The 26,239-nt window shown below is 38.0% G+C and overlaps 1 protein-coding gene and 1 pseudogene across 1 annotated transcript in view; one reads left to right on the top strand and one right to left on the bottom strand.

Moving 5' to 3' along the window:
- ERICH3 (glutamate rich 3) overlaps positions 1 to 26,239 on the bottom strand; it is a 99,280-nt gene that overhangs the window by 48,751 nt on the left and 24,290 nt on the right. Inside the window, exons 3-7 of the mRNA XM_036092735.2 lie at positions 23,856 to 23,981; positions 20,194 to 20,265; positions 18,432 to 18,560; positions 13,597 to 13,755; positions 9,333 to 9,551 (exon numbers count right to left, since the gene is read on the bottom strand). Of these exons, the coding sequence (XP_035948628.2) occupies positions 9,333 to 9,551; positions 13,597 to 13,755; positions 18,432 to 18,560; positions 20,194 to 20,265; positions 23,856 to 23,981 (705 nt within the window). The remainder of the gene's footprint in view (positions 1 to 9,332; positions 9,552 to 13,596; positions 13,756 to 18,431; positions 18,561 to 20,193; positions 20,266 to 23,855; positions 23,982 to 26,239) is intronic.
- LOC118536035 (large ribosomal subunit protein uL24 pseudogene) lies at positions 7,722 to 8,144 on the top strand (annotated as a pseudogene).

The following is a 26,239-nucleotide window of genomic DNA, read 5'->3' as shown; positions in this document are numbered from 1 at the left end:
CAAATCTCCTTCCTCCTGCATATGAGAGTGAACTATTATCACTAAATAGATCATGTGACTCTCCTGCTGAAAGTCTTCCAACAATCCCCAATATCCATGGGATAAGGCTCAACCTTCCTCAAATAACAAAAAAAAAAAAAATGTCTTATATTTTCAACTCCTCCTATCTCTCAACTACTTGCAATTTCTTTTGATACGTTTAAAGGTCCAGCAGCTGCATAATTGGAGTGGCCCAAACCCTACCCACGTGTTTTTAATCTCCAGACCCATATAACTCTATAAGTCACATGGCCTTGAAACTCTTCCCTTGTATTCCTCTCACTCTCAGTAGATAAAGATGGTATCTTACTGATCTTTATGCCCCCGGTGTCTTGTCAGTGCTGACACCTAGCCAGGGCCTAATAAACATTGATCTGACTGGACACAGACATGGAACAATTAGGGATTCCACATTCTGTCCTTTGCTGAGACAAAAGCGGCAGTAAGTGGACCCCGCCCTACATCAGAAGCTTTCTGCATTTATAGGAACTCGATAGGTACCACAACATGAAAACTGATTCATAGTGTCCTGTTGAACAACACCTTTGACAAAGATTGATTAAAAGCCTGTATAGCATAATAAATATAAAATTAAATTAAAAAAAAAAAGAAACAAGGCAGAGGATCATAGGGCAAGAGAGGGAAAAATGAAACAAAATGAAACCAGAGAGGGAGACAAACCATAAGCGACTCTGGATCATAGGAAACAAACTAAGGGTTGCTGGGGGGGGGGGGGGGGGGGGCGGGGGTGGAGGGCTGGGGTAACCAGGTGATGGACATTGGGGAGGGTATGTGTTGTAATGAGCTCTGATGGTATTATATAAGACTGATGAGTCACAGACCTGTACCCTGAAATAAATAATATATGTTAATTAATTGAATTTAAATTTTTAAAAAGGTAAAAAAAAAAACACATAAATCATGGGAATAAAGGGCACAGCATAGGGAATATAGTCAGATATTGTAATAGCATGGTATGGTGACAGACGGCAGCTAGACTCGTGGTGAGCACAGCATATTGTATAGAGAAGTTGGGTCACTATGTTGTACACCTGAAACTAATGTAATATTGTGTGTCAATTATACTCAAATAAAAAATTAATTATTTGGGAAAAAAAAAAAGCCTGTATAAGGAGCATCAGGCAATTGCCATATTGGCTCTGATTCAGGCCTCAGGGGGTAGAAAGTTCCAAAATGAGCCAGAGGAAGAGCGTGCCCGTGTTCCCTTCCTCAGGCTTCAGGAAGCCCCAGGTTATAATAGAAACTTCTCACTATACTGAACTGTTCCTCTCTTTCTCTTCTTTATCATGCTGGTTTTTCCTTGTTCTCTCCTACTCCCTCCTTTGCTTTTCCTATGCTTCCTCTTCTCACTCTCCTCTCACCCATTTTTCCTACCACTGTGTAACCCGTGTCTCATGCTTACTCCTGGTCTGTCCCCCAACGCCCCCATCCTCCTAGAGGTATCGGAGCTCCAGGTTTTGAGGATGCTGAGTTGACACAGGAGCCTTCCCTTCCTCATCTCCCTCAGTAGAATAAATTCAGTAAGTCTGCTCAGAGGTAGAAATTATCCAGCTGCATTTTGCTTGTGTTAAGAGGGACTGAAAAGCTTACGAGGTCTGCCCTTAAACTCCAACTGCTGCAGACCCCCAGAAGCATCTTTGGTTCTTTCTCTCATCTATTGTTTAATTCTGCAACACCAGCTGCTAAGATATTTTGACTGTTGAATTGACATTTAAACCATTTTTCAAGTCCTTTCTAGTAATGTAGTTACCAAACTACAATGTTAATTTTAAGCAAAAACATTGTTGAATGGAAAGGGCCTGAAATAAATCAAGCCTATATGAGATATGTTGAATTACCCTATATTAAAATCATGCTGATGCTTTCCTTTTTCATTCTCAAATCTGAGTCTACTGGTGAGGAAAACCAAGAGTAAAAAATACCAAGATAATACATTGACTAAGATGGAAATTTTTAAAAAGTATTTTTAAAATAAAGTCAAACAAAAGAAATATGCAATCTCTCTGGCAAAACTAACATTTGTTAGGCTCTATTTGTTGTTGAAGAAAAGGGGTCTATGTCTGAAAGGCATAATTTATTTCCATAATATTTACATAAATTAAATAGTATAATTAAGAGTTTAATTTTTTGCATGGATAACAAAGTAATACCTGTTTATGAACACAGTACTAATAAACACTTGATTAAATGTAAGTAAAATCAAATGCCTGCCCTCAACAAGCTTCATAATCTAGGAGTAGAAGTAACAAATAATAAAAGTAGATGAGTATTGATACTAAGCAGAACAGAGTAAGGGGCATAAGAAAAGTAAGAAGATCCTTTTGAAGAGAGGAAGAGAAGGGACCCTATTATGATGTACAGAAATCACTACAGAACATAAAGCCTCTGACAGAGGCTGGGAAAGGCGGGTTTGATAGCATCCTTCTATCTCAGGTGCTCACAAGCAATTCACAGAGAAAGAGCATCTCTGCATTGAGGAAACACCTGACTGACTGTGATTAATATCTGCAAAGATTTGAGAGAAACAGGCTCGTAGATAACTTCCATATAATTTGGGTTTGAGGATTATGAATGCAGGCTCTAAGTGTTGGTCTACTGAGTGTGTATACTTGGCCTGTCACTAACTAGTTCTGTGACCTTGGCCAGCTTATTTAACCTTACTTGCCTCAGTTTCCTCATCTTTAATATGGAAACATTATTTTATCTTTTTCTTGAGTTTATTGTGTGTATTAATGAGAGAATGTATGTAAAACACTGAGCAAAACTCCCAGCACGTGCTGAAGGTCCACTAAATAGAAGGTAGAAGCATTGTTGTTAACAGTGAATATAAGCATTTTATTATATTAAAAGCCAACAAAAGCAATTGAATAAGAATAAGTATACAGATGGTTTAAAAGTGAGTGAATATCCTGCCAAAAGTAATAATAGAAAAAAGCACAGATCAGAGGTGGGGAAGTGGTGAACCAACCAGCTGAGGGTCCAGGGAGTAGCTGGGTTTGGCTTGGATGGGAGCAGAAAGCTGGAAAGGACTCAGTATCTGAAAGTCCTTGGATGCCAGCGTCTAAGCACGTCTTTGTATTCTGATGTTTTGACATCTGGGGCCTTACTGACCCTGGGGAGACTACCCCTCCCAAGACTAACCAATTCCTAGAGATGGTAAATGACTTGCCCGGGAGAGTGCTTTTCATGGACAAACTAACCAATGGAGAGCTCACATCCACCCTCCTGCTACCTCTGCTATCTGGCTCTTAAACTCTGGGCCAGTGTTCCCCTGCCCTAAGCACCCCTGGAACAAGCAGCAGACAACTCAAGGGAAAGCCTCCACACCCCAAAACCTGCCAAAATTATTCATACTATTCAATCCTAAACCTTCTTACCCTGTCTTTCCTGTTGCTTCTCTCAGAAACCACAACAAAAGCTCTTGCCCATGTTTCCCTCCCACTTCCCCAGTCTCCTGGCCAATCCTGGTGCTGCCTTGTGTGGCCCCATGTGACACATGTGATGGATAACTTTATCTGTCAACTTAGCTGGGCCACAATGCCCAGATGTGGTCAAACATTATTCTGGATAGAACCCTAATATACATGGCATGTCCCTCCTTTTGGGAATTGTAAGTGACAAACTGTCTTCAATGGTAATCATCTCTTGATCTATAGGTCTCGACACACCTGAATAATAATAAAACCTACGTTTTAAAAGAACCAGGCAGAAGAATATACCTGCTTTCATTAGGAAAGAAGCTGGTGAAGGTCTTAAGCAGGGGAGGAGCATGTTGGGAGCTATTTTCTCAAGCTTCATTTAATTTCATTACATAGAATCTGTCAATACTGAGATGGACTTTGCTTGCTCTTGTTTCCCCTTCCTGCCTTTGACCCTCTGCACCCTGATTCTATCTGCTAACTTCCTACTCATCTTTCAAAGCCCTTTTCAAATGCCACCTTCTCTCCGAAGCACTCTTCAATCTCCTCAAAGCTAGCATTTCCTTCCTCTCAGTTCTCATCGTGCTTTATTTATACCACTATGATTGTACTCACCACAATGTGTCATGGTTAATTGCAGATATTTCTGACTCCCCGGCTAAACTGCAATCCTCCTGAGAATAAGGATTTGGCTTTACTCATCTTGGTAACCTCAGCACCTAGCCCAGTGCTTGTCATAATCAATAAAAGCTAAATCAAGCTATTTGTTGATTTAAAGGCAGAACGTAAGTCCATAGATGACTGCAACAGCCCTGTGAAGAGTTAAGTAGCAAGCCTCTGACCCGGGGCTATAGCACTGAGAACGGAAAAGGGTTATCAGACACATGAGCCCTTGTCCAGGTGCTAGAGCTCTGCAGTCTGAGATAGCAACCACTTACCCCATTTGGCTGTGGGGCATTTGAAAGGGGCTCATCGGAATGAGATGTGCCATAAATATAAAATGCTTACTGAATTTCAAAGACGTAATATGAAAAAAATTGTATGATACTCATTAAAACTCATACTGATTACATGTTGAAATGACATTATGTTGAATATACTTGATTAAACAAAGTATGTTAATAAAATTACTTTCACATGTTTCTTTTTACATTTTTTAGTGTAGTTCTTAGAAAATTAAAGTTGCATATGTGGCTTGCATTACATTTCTATTGGACATCTCTGGAAGACTTAGCAATTAACTGATGTGTGATGCAGACAGAAGGAAGCCTAGGTTTTGAGCCTAGATTTTGAGATTTTATTGGGGAAAAGGTCGTGCTTTATGAGATACAAGGCAACTGAATGGAGAAGCTGGCTTAACCATGTCAAATTTGAGGGGCAGTAGAACCTACCAATCAGGCACCAGTAATTGCACAGGGCTCATGGGAGGTCTAAGAGGGGGGGAGGGGGCCTTGACCAGATAGAGAGAAAGCCCAGACTAGTTCATGCCTGGAGAAGCTCCATTACACAAAACACGTAAAAAATAAAAACCAACTTTGTTTTGTTTTTTTAAATTAATAACCATAATGATTAAGTAGGCTCTTATTTGAAAGCCTGTATTTTCACATTTATAAACACTATTACGGGGCCATTTCCATTTTAATAGGCTGCTGTATAGAGTAGGTGACCAGCAATACAGTATGAGGACATGAAAATCTGGAAATGCGGAGGTAAACCTCAGAGCAAAATCTAACTAGTCTCGTGGATTCTGTAAAAGCAGTATAAAAGCTCTGCTGGTCTTACAGCGAAAGGAAACAAAGCAACAGGGCATAGTAGCAACTTGCTGGGCTGTAAGATCTACCACACCTTGTCATTTGGCTCCATGGATCATCTCCTAGAGACACAGAACACAGAAGGCAGGGACTGTGCTCTGCACATTCCTAGAGGAACAGGTGGTGGGTCACCAGCAAGCCATATCTCTTTGCCTTTTCCCTCCTCTTTTTATTTTCCTTCTAAGAGTATTTGGAGGATGTTTTGAGGATGGCAGTCATAAAATGAATGAATTTAATGTGTAAGTTACATGCTACATAAATACATTTAAGGGCTAAAGCTTAAACTCAAAGATATTAAAAGGCTGAATGTAAAAGGAATATATATTCTTCGCTAATATAAAGAAAATTAGCACTGTGAGACAAAGGAGATTTTAAGGCCAAAAGTAATGTGATTAAGAGGATCATTTTTTAAATCATAAAGAATCACCTCACCAGTAAGATAGAGTAATCCTAAAGCTGAGAGCATACAACCAGGTAGTCTCAACATTTACAAAGTAGAATTTGACATAATTACAAGGAGAAATGGACAGATCTATGATTACAGAGAATGAATTATCTCTAGAACTCAGGAACTGAGAAAGCAGATAAACAAGAATGCTAAGCATATAAAAACAGGAATGACATAATTAACACTTCTTATCTATTGGGCATTTGTAGAACTCTACTCCCAACAGTAAGAGACTCATTTTCTTTACAAAAACTGAACATATATTAGCCCACAAAGAAGTCTCCACAAATACCAAAGAGTCAAAATCCTACAGAGCAAGATGCTTTTGAAAAGTAACATTTAGTGAACACAAAGGAAGTTCTTAGAATTTAAAAAAGGCACCAGAAGAAAAAACTCAGAATGTGTGGAAGATAAAACTGAAGAAATCTCCAGCAAGTAGAACAAAAAGACAAAGAAATAGAAAATAGGAGAGAAAAAGATAAGGATATTAGAGCATTAGTGTAGTAGTTCTATCATTCCCCAAATAGAGAGAATAGAAGTTTGGAAATGGAAACAAAACAAAAGACCAACTCAGGCTAAAACCTCGTGACTCAGAAAGACAGACATGCTAAGGTCTCTCGAAGCCAGGATGCCGGCTGACACCAACCCGTGTTGCTCACCTCGGTGCAGAATGTTCAGGGGAAGCTGGCTCCCATGCCTATCTGTGTTTCACTTGTCATGACCACAGACTGGAGAAGTCACTTCTCTCCTCTGTGCCCAGCTACAGAAGCCCATTCCCCTGACCATATTCCTGCTGGGCATCCGATGGCCACACACTGGTCCACACTAGGACCTGAATAGATGCCCTGACCCTGGTAAGCCCCATTTTCCTAGGAAACACTCATGACTTTCCCTCTCCGACTTCTCCAGAAAAGGCTCTTAAAACTGTCAAGGAACCAGACTCAGACTCGGAGGTTCCATTTCAGCTTATTATTCCTGTAAATATTGTTCTTTCATTACAATGCTAGATTTGAGCTTATGTCTGAAGTTTTGTGTATATAAATGATAGAGCTTCAAAGAAAAACAGGACTCAGTTAACATAGAAGTCAGTAGGATGGTTGCTCTGGGAAGAAGTAAGAGATGTGATGGGGCAGGAAATGAGGGCTCAGGCTATGCAGCCGGGCTCTACTTCGTTAGGAAATAATGATGTGTACATGGCTGTTTGCTTGATTACTGTTACTTAACTTGCACATATAGATTTTTTTTAAGATTTTATTTATTTATTTGAGAGAGAAAGAGCACGAGCAGGGGGAGCAGCAGAGGGAGAAGGAGAAGCAGGCTCCCTGTGAGCAGGGAGCCCGATGCAGGGCTCGATCCCAGGGCCCTGAGATCATGACCTGAACCAAAGGCAGACGCTTACCCGACTGAGCCACCCAGGGGCCCTGCACATATAGATTTAATATGTTCTTATGGTTTAGGAGATATTTAAATCTTTTTTTAAAAAAAAGTATGACTAGGTACAGTTTATCCCAGTAATACACTTTAACATCCGAAAATCTAATGCTGCCAGCATGTGAATATGATGAGGAACTCACTGTTTCCACTACGCAGAGGCCACATTCTTCAAGAGCACGTGTTTGCTGGCTTAGTGGAGGGAGACCAACACCAGCATGCATAGTTCAGACGTAAGTTAGTAGATGGGGTAGATTTTATTATTGCTCCAAATATTCACCGCCCCACTCTGTGAGACGATGATACTTCCTACTGCATTGCCGTCACGCTTTGGCAATGGAATTCAAGTATACGTGACATGTTTCACACTGAGTGGAATCTTAGAAACATTCCGTGGTTCTGTTGTCCATGAGGGCAGCATGCCCCAGACAGGGTCTGTCCCTCCAGTCTGGGTCCCTGAATTGCAGCAGACCAACACAAGATGATAATGGGACCAAGCAATAAGCCTTGCTCTTCCCTTGTGTGGCCATCGCTGAAGCGCCAGTGGCCAAAATGAAGCTCAATCCCTTTGTGACTTCTGACCAGAGCAAGAACCGTAAACGGCATTTCAGTGCACCTTCCCACATCGTAGGAAGATCACGTCTTCCCCTCTTTCCAGAGTGCTGAGATAGAAGTACAGCATTGGATTCATGCCTGTCTGAAAAGGGGATGAAGTACAGGTTGTGTGAGGACCAAACTGGCACAGTCGTCCAGGTTGACAGGGAGAACAGGCCATCTACGCTGAAGGAGTGCCGCGAGAGAAGGCGGCCGGCACGACCGTCCACGTGGGCATTCAGCCTCACCAGGTGGTCATCACTGGACTGAAACTGGACAAAGACCACAAAAAGATCCTTGAACGGAAAGCCAAATCTCGCGGAGCAGGAAAGGAAAGAGGACAAATAGAAGAACGAGACGATTGAGGAGATGCAGGAGTAAAGTAATCTTATATACAATTTTAAATGAAAACTGTTAAAAAGAAAGAAACCTTTGTCATTGTAAGCTGAGTTGCCCAGGTGGTTTGTTAGATGAAGCTACAGTCCACTACACCTCAGAGAACTTCGCAGTAAGAGAAGAGTAGACGACTCCAAGGCTACAGCCTGTGAAGAGAGGATCCCGTCACTCTGTGCAAAGCCTGGGGATGCTGACAGACAGCGATGAATTTTACAGGGAGGAGGAAAATCCAAATCAGAGAGAATGATGGGCAGTGGAAAAAGATATAATCGAGGACACAGGGTGGAAGTGGGCCTCGGACACCAGGGATACAATGTTTTGTCCAAAACCGTAACAACGGAAGAAAACTGGGGAACATGGAATTGAAAGGAGACAATTTGAGCAAGCGCATGCAAGACAGGTCCAGTGTTTTGAGGCCCTTGATGAGGATAGCTGCTGGGTCGGAGTGAGGTGGGTTTACAAGAGCCAGCATGCAGTCCGCCTGCCGGCCAGCACTGATTCTCAACCAGTGAAACGCAGACCTCCAATCCGCTAATAACCACAGAAGTTATACCTAATTACTATTAGTTGTATATTTACACAGTAAAAGCTAAGAGATCTGCCTTCATACCAGCCTGTATCTATATAAAGTCTAACTGGCCGTAGGACTATTTGCTTCGGCATTTTGAGAAAATGAGTACAACCAGCTACAATATTTTCAAAGAACATTGAAAGAAAATATTTTCTAAATATTATACAGTAATTTTCCAAAAACCATTAAAAGGAAGCTTTGATAAGATATTTTATATGGCATATTACGCTTGGGGGTATACTTACGTTCCTGAATTTTCACAAATTAAATGTTAAAATACTTCTGACAACATGTGATTTAATGGGCAAACTGAAGGAAATAAATAATTTAGAAATGGGCACAGTACAAACTAAATTTGACCACAAGATTTAGTGGACTTTTTTAATTAATTGTGCTAAATTAGTTACTGAATGGAGCTACTCAAGTATTTGATTTCAGATTCATCCAAGCTTACAATTACATTTATGAAATTATTATATTTATTTTTACAAGGCATTTTGCATTTGATTTCACTAGATTCATTTGTATCTCACATCTAGAAATTTAATAGCGCAATGTAATCTATGCTAAATTAATAAAAGAAAACTTGATTCCATATTCACCCTGGTAAAGAGAGGATCTAAGCCATCTGGAGCAGTGGTTGGACGAAATCTTCTCCTTCTCCATGACTCCAGTCTATTTTCCCTTATGATTCTTCCACTGGGGGGAGGAGGTGCAGGAGGAATAGGCATCATGTAATTGTTAATGTTTGGAAGTTGATAGCGATTCACTCCCTGTGAATTGTCCATGGAGTTCTTGAACCTCATCACTGCCTTCTTGCCCTGTAATCACATTTCACGACGTAACAGCCAGTAAAACAGAAGTAGTCACCAATGTAACCCAAAATTAAAGACAAGACCACATGATTTACATTGCACATAAATACAACTGACATTAATAGGCGAACTCAAACACTTCATTTTTTTAATTGAAAAATGGCATTTTGTAGTATCCACAGCAAGTTAAATTTTCGTGACTTTCTAACCTTATTGAAGTATACTTTTATGACAAATACACAGTGATGGCATTTTTATAGTACTTTGGGATTTTTCCTCAATAACTCATTAAATCTATGGGGACCCAGTACAATTAAACAATTTAAAATCAAGGAGTTGGAAGTATTGTACTTTGAGGCAGGGTTGGATAGCCCACTTAACAATGGAGTATTAGTACTTTTTCCACATTGATTTCATCCATGCAGGGGTTATAATATTCCTTGATAATATAATATCACGGAACCAAATGCAGATTCTGACCCAAAGACTCTATTCAGCTTATTTTTTCCTACAAATTCAACTTGTAGGAATAAATCCTACCAAGGTAACTGCACAATATGTTGATGTAAATGTGTAAAAGGATACACACACACACACACACCAAATTCAGTTGAACCATCAAGTCCATCAATAGGAGAATATTTAACTAAATTTTTTTTGTCTTTGTAATAGATTCTCATCAGGCTTCAAAGAGAATAGTATGAATCTATTCATCCTGACATAAAAAGGTCCATGAGATGTGATCACAATTTCTTTTAAATAAATTTGTATGTGGATTTTGATAAAATCAGGGATGACTAGAAGACTTTAAACTAAGGGTTGCCTTTGGGGATTTGGATTATTGGGAGATATCATTTTCCATCTTACATATCTTTGTATTATTTGAAAAACTGTATCTCTGTATTAATCAAAAATAGAAAAGCACCAAAGGTGTAATCAATAATCATATCACATTTTTCAAATATATTTGAGTCTTTGAATTTTCATAAATTGGTCATTTTGTGCATCTGAGGTAGTTTTCCAAACTTTAAGGCATCTTTAATCACTTTATCCATTTACCCACTTTTACCAATTTATTTGGTATGGTTTTTTCAGCCAGTTTATTCTTTGAGATGCTTAAATATAGTGAAAAGTTATTGTTAAGAAAGGAGAGTCCTTCTCCAAACATTTCTCACTGCTAAGTAAGTAAAAGCAGGATAAATAAAGGCACGTATAGGCCATATTTTGATTGCAAACATTTATGTGAACAGAAAGGGATTTAAATAGATATTCACCAATGAATTTAGAATTGTTAAAATAGGTGATATTGTAGGTGCTATTTATGTTCTCATTTTTCTTTTCTCACATTTTCCAATTTTTCTGTGATGGTGTGCACTGATATTGTAATAACAAATATAAACTAAGTAAAAATAATAAGAACAATAAAATCAATGAATCCAGAACTTTGGGACTTGGAGATTTTTTAAATTATTATTTCTAAGTAGTTATCGGTCAATTGTATGCCTTACTTGGAAATGGTTTAATAAATTTTTAAAAAATTAACATGCCATTCCTTACCTTGCTTTTTTTAGTCCACAGTGTCTTAGACATCTTTCCATGCTGGTAAAAATAAGTTTACCTTTTTTTTTTTTTAAACATACTTTCATAAACTATGTTTTTAAACAACATCCTATTAAATTGTTAGGTGTCTTAAATTGTTCACTATTACGAATATTATAATACTGAGTACTCTTGAATCTCTTTCTTTTCACATATGTGTATATTCCTAAAATAAATTCCTATATATAAAAATGCTTGAGCATGTTCATTTAAAATATTGAGAGATATTCCCACATTGCCTTCACAAACAGATATGGTAATTTCTATACTTATCAATAGTGTATGAGAAACTCTCATTGTAAGGATAATCATTTTTAATTAAGTCACAATTTTTACTCAGTCGCATCTTAACCACCCTGTTTTTGACCAAATTGCTTTTGCCTAAACTGAAGACTTTCACTCCTGATACTTAGAAACTTGCTTATGTCTGTTGTCCCTTCCAACAATTCCCACATGCATAACTTTTACTTTTTAAGAAAGCAGTAGGAATTTAGAGGGTACTCACTACATACTCACCAATCATGAAGGCTACTATTCTTTAGAAATTTTTTGTCTGATTTTATATTAAATCATTAAGTGCTTATCCCTCAATCACTCATACCCCAAAACTTGAGAATAGGAAAATAAAAGGCCCTATGCAGATTTAACTAATAAATCCACCCAATGGCTCAGAGCAGAATGGGAAAATCAGCTAAAGGGGGAAAAAAAAAAATCCCTCCCTAGCCAGCAGAACTTGAATATTACTTGATTAGTAGTATTTACATATCTAATAGGAAAAAGTATCTATCAAAGTATAGGAGCTTAGATAAAATAATAAAATCACCTTGGCAAATGTGGAACGTACCCATCCAAGCACTATCTAGGGGAGAGAAAATCCCACCCATTGGACTTTAAATATTTCCAATCCTAATGGCAAAGTTACCCCTGGAAGATACAGGGATTTAGCCAAAGACCTTTGAGTTTTCTGGTACCTTTGGCAAGCCCATTCCTAAGATGAGATAGGTACATCAAGCCATTTTAACCTGATTCCATTCCCCTATATACCTCCATTCTGATTCTATGCTCACTAGGCAACCTTCTCATTGTGATCTGGCTTCTCATGGAGGTCTGTCTATAGGGGGATAATGGACTGCTTCTACAGCTTTGATTATTTGATATCTGGTGAATTAATGGCCCCTGATTATGATTTGGCTGCTGATTTTGGTTTACTATAAGGAGACAAATGAGCTTGTTCTGTGTTATTCTCGTTAACTTGAGACAATCTCTCAGGACCTGTCTGTTCCTGGACACTAGCTAAAACAGGAAATCTCTAGGCTTTCAATGTGGACACCAGATCCTAAAGTGTCAGCCTAATTGACTTATGACCCCACAAGCTTCTGCCTAGACTTAAGTACTATTCCCTAGACAAAGCTCTACCACTCTTGGTTTAATTTTTCCTGTTTCTAGGAAAGTACTATTAAATTAACTAAAATAAGGTTTGTGGAAAGTGCTTCATAAGCTGAAAAGCATATTAAATGGATACAATATTAGTTATTATTTTTAGAGTTATATTATACTTTTATTATGAAACACAATCATTTGTTTATCTGGATTAATTTCTTAGTATCAAGGTTATCTGTCAGTTCTAGATAGAAATATCTTAAATTTCAAAAAAAAGAAAAAATATCTTAATTTCATATGTCTTATTTTTCTAATAAGAAATGGAACGAAATTCATCCATTTGAACACAGTGACAATTATTCTCATGACACAGGTTCTTTCTTAAGCTGGCAAATGTTTCTTCTTCATATTAGAAATACAAACGATACCCTCCCTAATTACTGAATGTCTTAATTATTCATCCCTGTTTGAGTAACTTGTAATTTTATGTTTACCATGTTTCCCTCCAGTACTCTGTTAAAATAAAATTACCAGAGACATAACCTTGAAAAGGAAGCAAAGTCAAGTTCCTATGTGGATTAATTCACCATTTTTTAAAGAGGGACATTCTTTTTCTTCTATATCCAACCTTCTCCAGAGTCAAACTTGAAGCAATTTCATACACTGATGGTAAAGTAAGTCAGCATGCAAATGCAAGTCTATTCTTGGAAAGTTTCACTTTCTAGGTTTCATGCATTTAAAATTTAGAATCAGTCAACACTGGGTCTATTCTGGTAGAAGTCATATCTGGCTACAAGAAGTTTCTCTTTCTTTTTCATACAATCGTTCAGATTAATGAAAGATAACCTTATATTATTACAAATCTATTCCTTACTCATTTTGCTTAATAGAACAGAAATTATAGGCCTTCCAGTTAAAGATATAATTAAACAGAAGTACATAGTAAATGCTTAATAAGTGCACAATATAAATTTCACTGAGTAGATTAATTGAATTTTCCATCTTAAAACCTGTGATAATCTAATACTCTAATGAAGAATAAAAAGAGATTTCTTGAAGAAGTAACATTTACCCCAGTGGGAAATGGAGCTTCATTTTCCAGCAATGAGGTTTTCGATCTGGACCCCGAAGTTATCTTTGGAACAGTTCCTACTGCAGGATTACTGGGAAGAGGCTTTAATCGAATTGGAGGCTGCATATTTCCTGGGGCAGTGTATGGCCGAGGGGCTGTCTAGACAATTAAGGAAAAAAATTCCATTTAAATTAGTATCTTGACATGTTTCCAGAACCAATTAATAACCCAACAAATTGCTTAGAGTAATTAATGGTGCCTTTTTACTGAACAGATTAAACTTTAATTATGTCCTTCCATTATACATAGCCTTATGACCCAAAGTATTTGTTAAAACATATGGCGTGGAAGTCCTCTACATAACTAAATGCCACAATTATAGAGTATTCTAGACAAAGGAGATGTTCTCTGTTAGGGTCCTGTATTTTATTCATTTTGTAAACTTGCTGACAATGCCTAATTTATTCAGTGCATAAAATGGCTTTGCGCAATCAAATGTTACCTTGAATAATGTTCCTATTTTAGAGATCTAAAGGAATATGATTGGAATGGACTCGTTTCCGTTTAAATGTTTTCAACATAAACTACTGTAAGTCCTTTACATCTCCAGAATGGTGCTGAAGTAAAAGCAGACGATACGATTCAAAAAGAGGAAAGGCGATGCTTAACTATAATATATTACCATTCATTCAACTTCTCCCTTGAAATACCAGGAAAGTAAAAATGAAAAACAGTAACTGGCAATTAGAAAACCCTGTGTGAAAATGAAGATGTTTTCCAGGCTGGATATTTTCCATTTGCTCCTCTTCTCTGCCTTCTCTGCCCTGCTCTGCCATCTGGGAGTCATTTCTTTATGGACTACACCTACCATCTCCGGATTCCAGTTGGACTTGGCCAATGAAAGGCACTGGCAGGAGATCAGAAGACAAGAGGCAAGGGTCTTAATTCTCCTGAACCCTTCCCACCAAGGTTGTGATGGGCCAGGTGGGTCCCTCTACCCGAGTCCACAGCTCCTGTCAGGCAGTCCTCTCCTAGCTTGTAAGGACTGCCTGCTGGTGCTAGTACCCAGTCCTTCCCTCTCTCTCTCTGGCCTAGGTGCTGTGCTTCCCAGGTGCTGACCCCAGCATGCTTAATCCCCAGTTGGTTTTCCTTAACCCCGCCGGCTTCTTTGTAAATAGTTTCTTTATTAAACTCTTCCTAATTACCCTATTTGTATGAGCCATCTGTTTCCTGCTGAGACCCTGACTGGTGCATTTTCCAATCAAGAATGTACTGCAGAGAATACCAAAAGTACCAGTACGGAGCATTAGAAATGCTGTTTGTGGCACTGACAGAACACTGTAAGTTTAGTATAAAGATCAGCAATGATTCAAAAAAAAAAAACAAAACAAAACAAAAACCAAGGCTTTTGGCCCTGTTGTTCTATTACAAGAAAAAGTTGGAAACCTGTTAAGAATAATACATATATATTTGGGTAAGAGGGTTAGAAGTCTGGCATGTAAATGACTCATGAATAAGGCTTAATGCACTGACTCAAGCACAGTGAACAACAAATATTCAACTCTGGAAAAGTGTTGTGTAAATCCATAAAAAAACGATGATAGGGCAGCTCCTACCACCAAAAACTGGTCTGAGTGCCATCTTGACAAGCATGTCATATGTTGCCAAATGTCTGATTTTGTTAAGTCAACATTCATTGGATTCCAACTATAGGCAGTATGAGAGAATTGAAAAGTAATTTTTAACATCTAATGGCAACACATGACAGTTAATGCCAAATAAACTATGCAGATATTGCCAAACAGACAATAACAAAAATAACAGAATATCTAAGACCTAACAGAACTTAGAACTAAATGTTATTTGGAAAAAACCAATGAGACCAGGAAAAATTCAAGTTTTCACAGAAGCATTTTATCCAAATGTATAAGCAAGAGAAGAAAATGGATGAGCAGAGAAGAAGAATGATAAATTTGAACATCCATAGGTAGAAAGCCAGTTGTTAGACAGACATGGGGAGGGTAGCGAAAATAATATTCCCCAATATCTGTTTTTCTTTCTTCACTAGTAATAGAATTTTTATCAGGGAACATGGTTATCATAAATAAAGGCTATATTTCCCAGCATCTCTTGCAATTCTGTACAGATATATGCCTCAGTTTCTTTCAGTCAATAAGATGTGAGCAGAAGTGATATATGAAACCTTCAGATCATACCTTTAGAAGAAGTGTGCTGTCACTTTCCCTTTACCCCCTTCCCTGTAGCTGAAATATCCACATGGTGATCTGCAATCTTGGCTTATGTAAATGAAGACAACACACTAAGTTTGGCAGATTAATGACAAATTAGGAGTCTGAGCTTTTGAAGACTTCATAGAGTAGAGATGAGCACACCAGCTGAGATTCACATAAGTGTGTTGGGGTGGGGAGGGCATCCTTATGTTTAAGTCATTGTTATTTTGGGTCTCTGCACACAAACCTATTTATTTCATGACCAATACAGAAAGCCAAGTGGATTGACTAAGGCAACATCTGATTTAAAGAAACAGGACATGAGACTACATGAGCCAAAAGGCAAAATGTCTTTAAACCCACAAAGATAAATCAAACTAAAGGTTTCTGAACAAGGGAATCAGTTCACCCAAAAGAATTCTTTTGAACTCTGTAAAACAAATATGCCTAAGACTCTCTCCTGTCAAGTAATTCCACTGAACACAAACACATTGAAAATCTAACGTAGGAATTCAAGAAAGCAGGTTACTATAAACTAGAACATGATCTATTGGCTTCTGTGCTCTAAATTCTATTTTCCACATTTGCATACAGATATCGTTCAGTTAGATGAATATGGCAGTCAAATGTTTAACTGATTACATTTATATCTAAAAACAAATTTGCATCATTCAACTAACAGCTGTGAGCTACAAACTGTTGTAGTTCACATCAGAAGCCACCTTAAATTTGCTATATTTTAAACTGTTTGTAATATATATTCTTGGAATAAATATGGCACTCTAGCTTAACATTTTCAAAACTGTACCGGAATGTGAATTGAAATTGACTACCTGGTGATTACCCAGCTTAGCTGAGCATTTCTAATTCTTACTAGACGATCTCTGGGGGTGAATTTTCCAAGCTTGTGCAGAATGAGTTGAATGGCTTTCCACAGTTTTAATGGGAATGATGCAGCTAAAAGCCCGTATGTTACTCTGAAGGTTTAGGTTCAATTAGTGACCAAGTGCAATAACTATTCACTGGATGCTTTCTTTCTTTATTCAAGAAAGTTAAAAGAAAAATTGATGGCAATATCCCAAGAGGATTATTATCTTCCCATCTCCATGGCACTTGGAGGTCAGGAGTCAAATTTAGAGGATATGTATCCAGGTCAGGAGAACAAAAAGGAAGATCTGAATTTCTGTAAAATGGGAACTACACTTCCAAGATCACAATAGGTATCCCTTACAGTCCGGAAGCACCACAGGGGGTGACCAAGTGGAGAATTGCGGCTTACCAGATAGAACGGTTTCTGAGGTGCTGGTGTCAGTGTTTCCTGTAATTTTTAAATTACTTTCTCACTCCTGCCACATTAAGAGCTCCTGGATGTATCATAAACTACTTATTGAGGGTGTTCAGCTGGAAAATTGAAAAGAAAGCCTTTCAAGGGTTTCTCCTCTTTGAAACAGGTGGGAAGATAGAAAACAGCACTTGATTGTTTCTTTTGTTTCAACCAGGTTAAGCTTTTGAGAGCCTAGTGAATTTGCCATCCAAAAAAAGAATTATTTGTGTACGTACACATTTAAATGAAGCTGGGAAATATAGTAACAACAAAGGGAAAACGGTCGCTTTTCATAACTTGAGCTGTTCATCGGGAAATGTCAAAACATATTTACCTTTGAAAAATGTCAAAGCTTAACACTATACGAGATGAACCTACTTCAACAATCTGTGAAAGCTTTGCAATTTCTCTATAAATATTGTGCAATCCAAAAAAAAATGTTCATGCTAACAAGGAAATATATTAGGCCACACAAAGCAAGAATAAAGATGTGATCAAGCAATTCATTTACAACTTAAACCATCAACCTCCTGCAAATATTCTGCAAATCTTTTCCTGTACCTATATTGTTTCAAGCTACCTCACCTTCCTTCAAGTTAATCCCATCTCTATATTATAAATGAATCAAACTGGAATGAAATGTCGGTTTATGCAATTTCTTTAAATAGAATCTCTGCACATTTAACTATGTTTATGTTAGAGTATGTGCCCGTGCTTTTGATAAAAGAAACACAAATATAAGTATCTGGCCCAACATGCTATACAGTATGATTGAGTTTGTGTGCATAAATAAGTTTGACAGATAAGGTGAGAGTGGAGGGAACAGCAAGGACAAAATCTAGAGGTCAGAAAACATAGGACATATGTGCAATGACTAGTGGTTCAATCTTGCTGCATTGTAGAGTGCTAAAGGGTAATCATGAGGGAAAATATTGGGTTGGCTAAATTGAGGTCAGATGGCTTAGGGTCTTAAATGTTAGGTGAGAGAGTCTAGGTTTTTCTAAAAATGTCACAGAGCCACTGAAGGCATTTGGGTATGTAAGTAACAAGTAATCTGCACTTTAAAGAAACTACTCTAGCAGTAACAAGCAAAATGGATTTGACAGGGGCGATACTGACTGAAAGTGGGACGTTGAACAGATACAAGACCACATTGGCATTCAGTAGGATTCACAGGATTATACAGAGAAGCACTCAGAGAGAATTCCTTCTGAGAGTAATCAGAAATTATATAATATTTAGTCAGAATGGTACATGACGGAGTGTTTAATATGACTCACCAGTGTTACTGGACTGGAATGTCCTTCATCAATCAGGACACTATGGCCACGGTTAGTCTTTGGGCCAACTGGGGGGTGGGGAGACAGGATTGGCATGTTATTTTCTATAGACCATCTTGTGGGTTCTCCCTAGAATAAGAAAGTGAACAAATTGATGCATAATTAGCAATCGAGGTTAGGTTATTGCCTGACAGGTTAAGAGATACTATATTACTAAAGAAGTCCTTTCTCATTACTTTCAAAAGTGTTCCTTCTGAGGTCTATCATGACAGTCAGAAAACGTTTCCACAGCTGTAGTGGGGCATTGGGTGTGGTAATGAGAGGCAGGAATTTCAGTCTGCTATGTTGGAAGAAATAGCTGTACGCAAATAAATAGCTACGGAAACAGTGTATCCTGAGTTTTAGCAATAATATTTATGAATCTGCTTAAGCAGATCACTATAAGAAGTACAATATTCCACACAGTTCTGATCAGTAAAGACTACCAGAAACTATTACTTTTCTACCTTAAAAAAATAATGAAATCATGCCCCAAGCAAAAGGGTTGCATATTATATAAAAGGAACCTAAATCATAGGTCTTTTAACCAAATGCAGTTATAAAGTGAAAATTGTTACGAATGAAAATCATATAGGGAGGAACTGGAGTGTCTATCAGGAATTTCTGCCAATGTTGTAACATGTTCATGTGCTCAGTCAGCCTATCTGGCAATCTGGGTGAAAACAAATCCCACACGGCTTTAGGCAATGTTCGTTGCTATTTCCAGGGACCATTTTTCTCCATCAACATTTCAGCACTAGATTATAGAATCTATAACTCAGTCCTTGATGTAGGACAATACTGGCAAAGTTGAATTAACCACAAATCTCTACACACCAACATTTCTGATCTTGAAAAACTGACCTATCTGCTGTTATTTAACAACACTTTTGTAACAAGATTATCTTTTGACCATGATGAAATAGACAGATTTGAGTCTATCAGGCAACAGGGAAAAATCACCGCCTTATGTGGCAACTTATTCTCCAGAAGCTTTACAAATATTCCTCAGTTTGTGAAATGTGTCTTGGGCCCCATGAGACAGAAAATGAAGAATCACCTGTACATTTGAATGGCTCGAGAAACTGAATAAAACTGCCAACCTAAACTGAAATCTTTCAGACATACTTAATTGAGTCTCTCATCTCCTGATTCAAATGTATATGTTTCATAAGTTCACTTCAAAGAAGGGATATCAAATATAAAAATAAAAATAAAAACAAATAAGGAATTTTTAAATGCCTTGTACAGAATGTCTAAATCTTATGCTTTTGTTTGCCAAGGTAGATCTTTCCTACCATCTATTTTCAAGGGTCACATTTGCATGAAAATGTGCCATTGGGTAATTCTTAGAATGCCATTTTCCATCACATTGGCAACATCACCACCTATTTTCAGCTTTTTAAGACACAAAACAAAAATCCTTGGGCCTCTGTCACATATCAATCAAGAAAAGACAAAAGCAAAATTTCAAACTTGAAAAGAGTGTTTTCCACGTTTCCTTTGAAAGCTTTGTACCTTATAAAAGTATGGGAGAATCTCCTATTTTGCCATGATCTTCTGAAATAACGGGGGCCAAGATACAGTCTTGGTAAAACCATCACCTGACTTCAGCTATGAGTTACTCAAGAGTAAAGCCTCAAAAAGCTTCAATAATAGTGCCATTGACTTTTAAAATCATAAAATAATATTATGAAGTAAAGAGAATTATGTAGCTCCTTACCTTAAATCTCTGAATTCGCTCCTTCCTAGCTAACGTCTCCAGTTTTTTTTTTATTTCAAGTTGATGATACCGCTAAGCATACGGGAAAGAAGGGAGGAGAGGATCATGTCAATTATAGCAAAGATTTTTTTAGAGGAAAATAATCCCACCAGCTAACTGTAATCCCACTTACTCCCCCCTTGTCACTGAGATGGAGAAGAATCACCTGCATAAGTGTGCAAGTGGGAATATGAATTGGTACAACTCTTTGGAAAGCCAATTCTTAACATAAAACAGTGAAAAGTGTCCCTACCCTTTAATTGATAAATTTCACTTCCTAACCTAGCAGGAAATCGGAATTAAAAGAAAACATCTGTGTTATACACAAAGATGCTATCTGAAAGGAATTTTTTCTTCAAAGCAAAAATTCAGAAGCAATATAAACCTTATAGAGAATGGTTAACTTTAGGGCACATCCATATAATGGAATAGAATATAATCATTAAAATAAGATTCATAAAGATTTTGTTTAAAAAAATGAAAAATGCATGTCATGCAGGAAAAATGTAAAATACAGAATTGCACAGAAATACAGTTTAATTGATCAAGCTCATACCGTGTGGCTGCCCCTGTGCCAGGAAGGGGCATCATGTCCGTCATCTCTTCTTGAACAATGCTAATTGCTAAGCAGTCTCATTCTACCAGTGCAGAAACTGAGGCAGAGGACCACGAATTTGCCCCAGGTCACACATCTAGTCAGTGGTGGAACTGTCATCTGAAGCTCAGTCTACTGGACACTAACTTCCTGTTTGTTTGCTCTTTATCTGTTTACTTATTTTTCACAAGACCCTGTCCCTTTCACAACATAGCATGTTTTTATTAATGCATAAATATGAATAGAGACTAAAAGGAAATGTGAGTATGTCAACAGCGGTCCTCTCTGAGAGGAAGGATTCTATGCGGTTATTTTCCTTTTTATATTTTCTTGTGTTTTCCTAATTTTCTGTAATATTTTAATTACATAACTTAAATTTACATGAGGTTTATTCATGTAAAAGTAAGCTGCTAACGATTCTATCTGAAATCATTCAGACACATTTGAGGGCATTTGAAAAGTGTTTTTTTTCTGTGTTCTTGATCCCCTCGTGCAGCCTGTGGGGTCCTGCGGACTCGATCTTTCCCTAGCGAGTATCGTCAGCCCTCTTCAGACACTTCCCTTTCTTCTCTCCCTCTTCCTTCTTCTCTCACCCAGCGATCACCAAACCTCATTACACTCACTACCAGCCATTTTCCATTTATTTCCAAATCTGCAGCCCTCTCTCGCACGGCCCCTCGTCTTCACTAAGGCCACCAACGTCTTTGTCCCTGGGTCAAACCGAATTCCTTCTTTTCCCCAGCACTTCTCGGTTTCACCATTCGGCAGCTTGTGAGAGCCTGCCGGCTTCCTGGACACCCCTCGGGGGGCCTGGTTTTCCATCGCGCGAGGGCTCTTCCTCACCCCGCTGCAGTCCCTGAGCTCCTAGCACCCCCCGCCCCCGCCCCCGCCCGCAGTCCCTGAGCTCCAGCAAGTGCGCGCGCCACCTGCCGCTCTAGCGCCCCCAGAGGTGCTCTGGCTCCTTCTCCCCAGCCCTCCTCATTCAGGCAGTGTCAATCTCTCTCCCGGTTCACATCTCATCTCATCTGGGAGAGCGGCCTCTCCCCAGCGTCTCCACGACTGCTGTTAGCCCTCACCTTTCGGCAACAGCTTCCTAATTGACCTCCCACCTCCAATCTTTTCCAGCTCATTAATCCATCTCCACATTTTTAGCAACATCATCTTTCTAACACGGCTCTGCTCATTTATTTCACGCCCCTGCTGAAAAAAACATCTTATCGCCTCATCACCTACACTCCAAACCTCGCTGGGGCTTGAAGGCCCTCCACAAACCCGGCCCCAGCTTACTGAAGAGTGTCACTTCCTGCTGCTCTTTCAACCAACCCACTGTGTGGTCTGGCCTCAGTGAGCTTTCCTGCCCATCCACGATGTCCTTTCTTCTCTAACCTCGCGCCTGCTATCCTCAGTCTCCGATGCCTTTCTCACGCTTTCATGTGACGCCTCATTTAGCCTTTGAGGTCCAGTTCAAGTAGCAAGACCTCAGTTCACCCTCCTCTGACTCTCACAGAGGCGTCATCGTCCCCCTCTTCTGTGAGCCCAGTGTTTTTCCTCTCTCTAGCTTGTGATCACTTTCTACAGTAGTTTTTGTTTTTTGCTTTTTTTGGCTTTGGGTTTTTATTTTTATATCTCACAGCTACATCACATAGCGTCATACTGGTACACGGTAAGCCTACAATTAATGATTGATGTTTCTTGTATGCACAAATACATGAATATTAATATAACAACATTAGTAAACAGCATCGGCATAAACTAAATGTGAGACAAATGTGACAATTTAGAGACAGCTATTCCATTTGTTAATTATATTAATATATTACATATCATAATTATATATATATTACATTTTATAAAATTATATTATATATTACATATTAACACTTATTTAAGGTATCTATTGCAAACTTTAAGAATGTATGAAGACTCTTAAATAATAACATATTTAACAGTTATGATGTGTCAATTACATGAAAGTTTGGAAAACTAAACTTCAAAGATCAAAGCTAATACCTAACTTGGTGCCTATTGGTTAAATTTGAAACTAGGTATAGATTAATTTACTGTACTATTCTTTTAACACTAGTTGCAGAATTCCAACTAATACTTTTATAAGCAAGAGAATTTGGGGACCATAAACAATGATTCCATATAATTCATGCACATGATATAAAGCATAAAATGAATTCCTAAATTAACAGATCATATCTTATTTGAACGCAGCACTTGCTCAGTATAATGGTAGCATAATAATAAATATTTTCAGTGGCACTCCGCTTAGTATTGGTTTACTCGTGATTCTACAGTTGTTCATAAATGTTTACTGCACTTACAGGTCAATGATTTTACCAGCCAAGTTCTCTGATTTACTGCTGTATGGCCAAGCCAGGAAGTGACATGCTTTTTCAAGGAGATTAAAATGGTGTTGATGCTTGAAACTATAGGTTCCATGGAGCAAGGATAAAATAATTTATCAAGTTAGCTAGATATCCTACTAAAAATGCCATGTCAGACTTGAAAAAAAAGTTGTTGATGCTTTAGTTTATGAATCTATGCTGACCAATGTGGCCTAAAGTAGGAGGGACAGCAGATGTTTCAATGCCTCTTCTCTGAAATTTAGCATACGGCTCAGCTTCAGAACCTTAAAAGAATAACAAATCTGAAATAATTCATGGCAGTGGAATTACTGATATTTAAACAGATGTCACTTTTTTTTTTAGCAAATGGAAATTGAGGTACAGATGGTGAGGGCTGGTATGTTTTAGAGTAGCCATTATGGATTAAAAATCTACATTTGTTAAATACCACAAAATATATAATGATGTCCATATTTTTCCGTAACTGAAATGGAGAAAAGCTTACTTCAGTCTCTTGGCTCCTTGTTACCTAGAGAGATGTAGAGTATTTCTCAGGGTACCTTGTTCCATTCATTTTTCATGAAATACAGGAGGAATTCCTCCGCTTCTGGGTATGGGAGTATTAATTGTCATATTAGAAAATATCTGTTATAAAGAAAATGTAAATACTTTACCTCCATATCAAGAACCTTATGGAAAATAGCCTGAGCTAGGCAATCCCGGATATATTTTTGGTGATCCCTCTTCATGATATTTAGCTTGTATTCTTTTTCAGAAAGTATTCTTCCACTTCTTGTGATCTGTCATGAATAAATAAAACATACATGGAAATACAAAGCAGAAAATGTATTGTTCGTTATCAAAAAGGGAGAGAGAGAGTGACAGAGAGACACAGAGAGAGTAGCGCTATCTTCTAAGCATGAGAGAGTCCACTACTATGGCTGATAAATGTTCACTTTTAATGAATATTTCGTAAGGAAAAAAAATCAGTCCCATATACCCATCATTGAGAAAATACACACAGGTGGTGCACTTGATGTTTAAAACAAGGTTTTCATTAGAGTCACAATGTCTCCTTGATGGAACCCAGGTGTTCCTTTCATTTCTTTTTTTTTTTTTTTAACACATTTGGGAAGAGGAGGTAGGGTGTTACCTTGAAACAATGAATAGGAGCAGTGATCACAAGACTGATGATCTTACAGGAAATAACTCTGAGGGGCAAAACATGTAAGCTACAGAGGTGCTCATCAGTTTGTCTTAAAAGTAATTGGTTTCATTAATTTACTTCACACTGCTTTTTCTCCTTCCACTCTCCAACCCAGAATGTAATTTAATTTGTCCTGATTCAGATTTTTTTTAGATTATGCAGTGCTGCAGATATAAAATATTCCAGACTGATTTCAATTGGTATCACTGAAAATGCCAGGAGTGATAGTTTCTGTTTTTTATTTACTTTACTTTCTGTTTTTTCTTTTCTCTTACTCCTTCCTAAGGCATATTTGTTGTATTTTTCTGTATTTTCTGTAAACAGAGGGTGCTATCCTTCTTGGATTGTTCATCTTCTTCCTTTCCACTTAATTATGCCCTGCTCCTTCAGGTCTGATCCAAGCCCACATATTTCTTGATTTTGATAACTAATTTTATAACACTGTTGTGGCAATGTATTGGAGCTCAGAGACCAAGGAGAGTTGTGTTACAAGTGACTGGATACTGATGATCTTTTTATATATATATCTTTTTTTTCCCCCAACGGAAGAAAGGGGTATGCTTCTAGAAAGTGTTTCCAATCACAAATAACTCAGTTACAGTCTTTGAAATGTGTTGTCCATGGGATATCATGCCATTTGTTTCCAACAGAGAAAAAATGTTGAGAACATCCTGTACTGTGGCCCCCTCCCCAGTTAGCAGGTGTCATTGTCCTTTCCCCTCTGGGAGATCTGATCTCCCCATCTAGACTGGAAGCTCCTACAGGGCAGGAGTTCTTAAACTTGAGCCTGCACCAGAATCAGAAAACAAGTTGAAAAAAAAACAGATTGGTGGGCCACGCCCCACAGCTTCTGACTCAATAGGTCTGGGGTGAGGCTCTAAAATTTGCATTTTCTAACAAGTTCCCAAATGATGCTGAACACTGCTGAGTCAGGAACTGTATTTGAACCACCGTTCTAGAGAAATCTTCCTTATTTGAGTTGTCATGCACATAACCAATGTCCAATAAATGCTTGTTAATGATGTTGATGAGTAAATACAAAGTCCTTCCCATTTATACATAAAGCTCGCAAGACTGTTATCCAAAGAAGTAATGTTAATAGTCACCACAATAATTGCAACAAGCATTTATTACACATCTCTTATTGCCACAACAATCCTGAGGGCTGGGTATCATTGTCTTCATTTTACAACTAAGGAACTGGAGCTGAGAAAGTGAAGTACATGAATTGCTCAAGAGTCTACGACTTGTAAATGGTAGACCCAGGTTTCAGCCAGGTCTGTCTGATAACAAAGCACCAGGAGACAAAAAGCAAGCTCTCTTGAGATCTACCCAACCAGAGTGCCAAGCACATAAACAACAATTTAGAAACGCAATGCATAATCCTTTCAACACCATGGCAACAATAGTTAAGGAAATCCACTGTGTTTTAAGAAGGTAAACAGCTAAAATCGTTACTTACACTTTCTGTAACCACGCCCATTTCTTTCAATGGACAACTGTAGTATTTTTAAAAGGTTTTCACATTAAATACATTTAGAGAAATGGAAATCCTGTGGAAATGATAGTTTTAGAGCTAAGGAAAGACACTCATGTTACCAATAAACAATCTGGGAAATGAAACAGGTTTTTAAAATTCAAGGGGAAATTTTGAACTGTTCATGTCTTGCACACCATATTCTGTGATTATTAAAAATAGTATTTTTTCCTGAAGACAGTAAAGTCTTCTCTATGCTTAATCCCTAACAGCTCCTTGTTCATACGATGTGTTCAATAAATATGTGTTGAATAAATGAATGAATAAACAAACAAGTAAAATATGCTATTGGAAGCTCTAGGGTTTTTTCTCAA

This window comes from Halichoerus grypus, chromosome 5 (assembly GCF_964656455.1).
Source record: "Halichoerus grypus chromosome 5, mHalGry1.hap1.1, whole genome shotgun sequence".
Taxonomy (NCBI): domain Eukaryota; kingdom Metazoa; phylum Chordata; class Mammalia; order Carnivora; family Phocidae; genus Halichoerus; species Halichoerus grypus.
The sequence above is the reverse complement of the archived record's forward strand: the minus strand, read 5'-3'. Positions and strand labels throughout refer to the sequence as shown.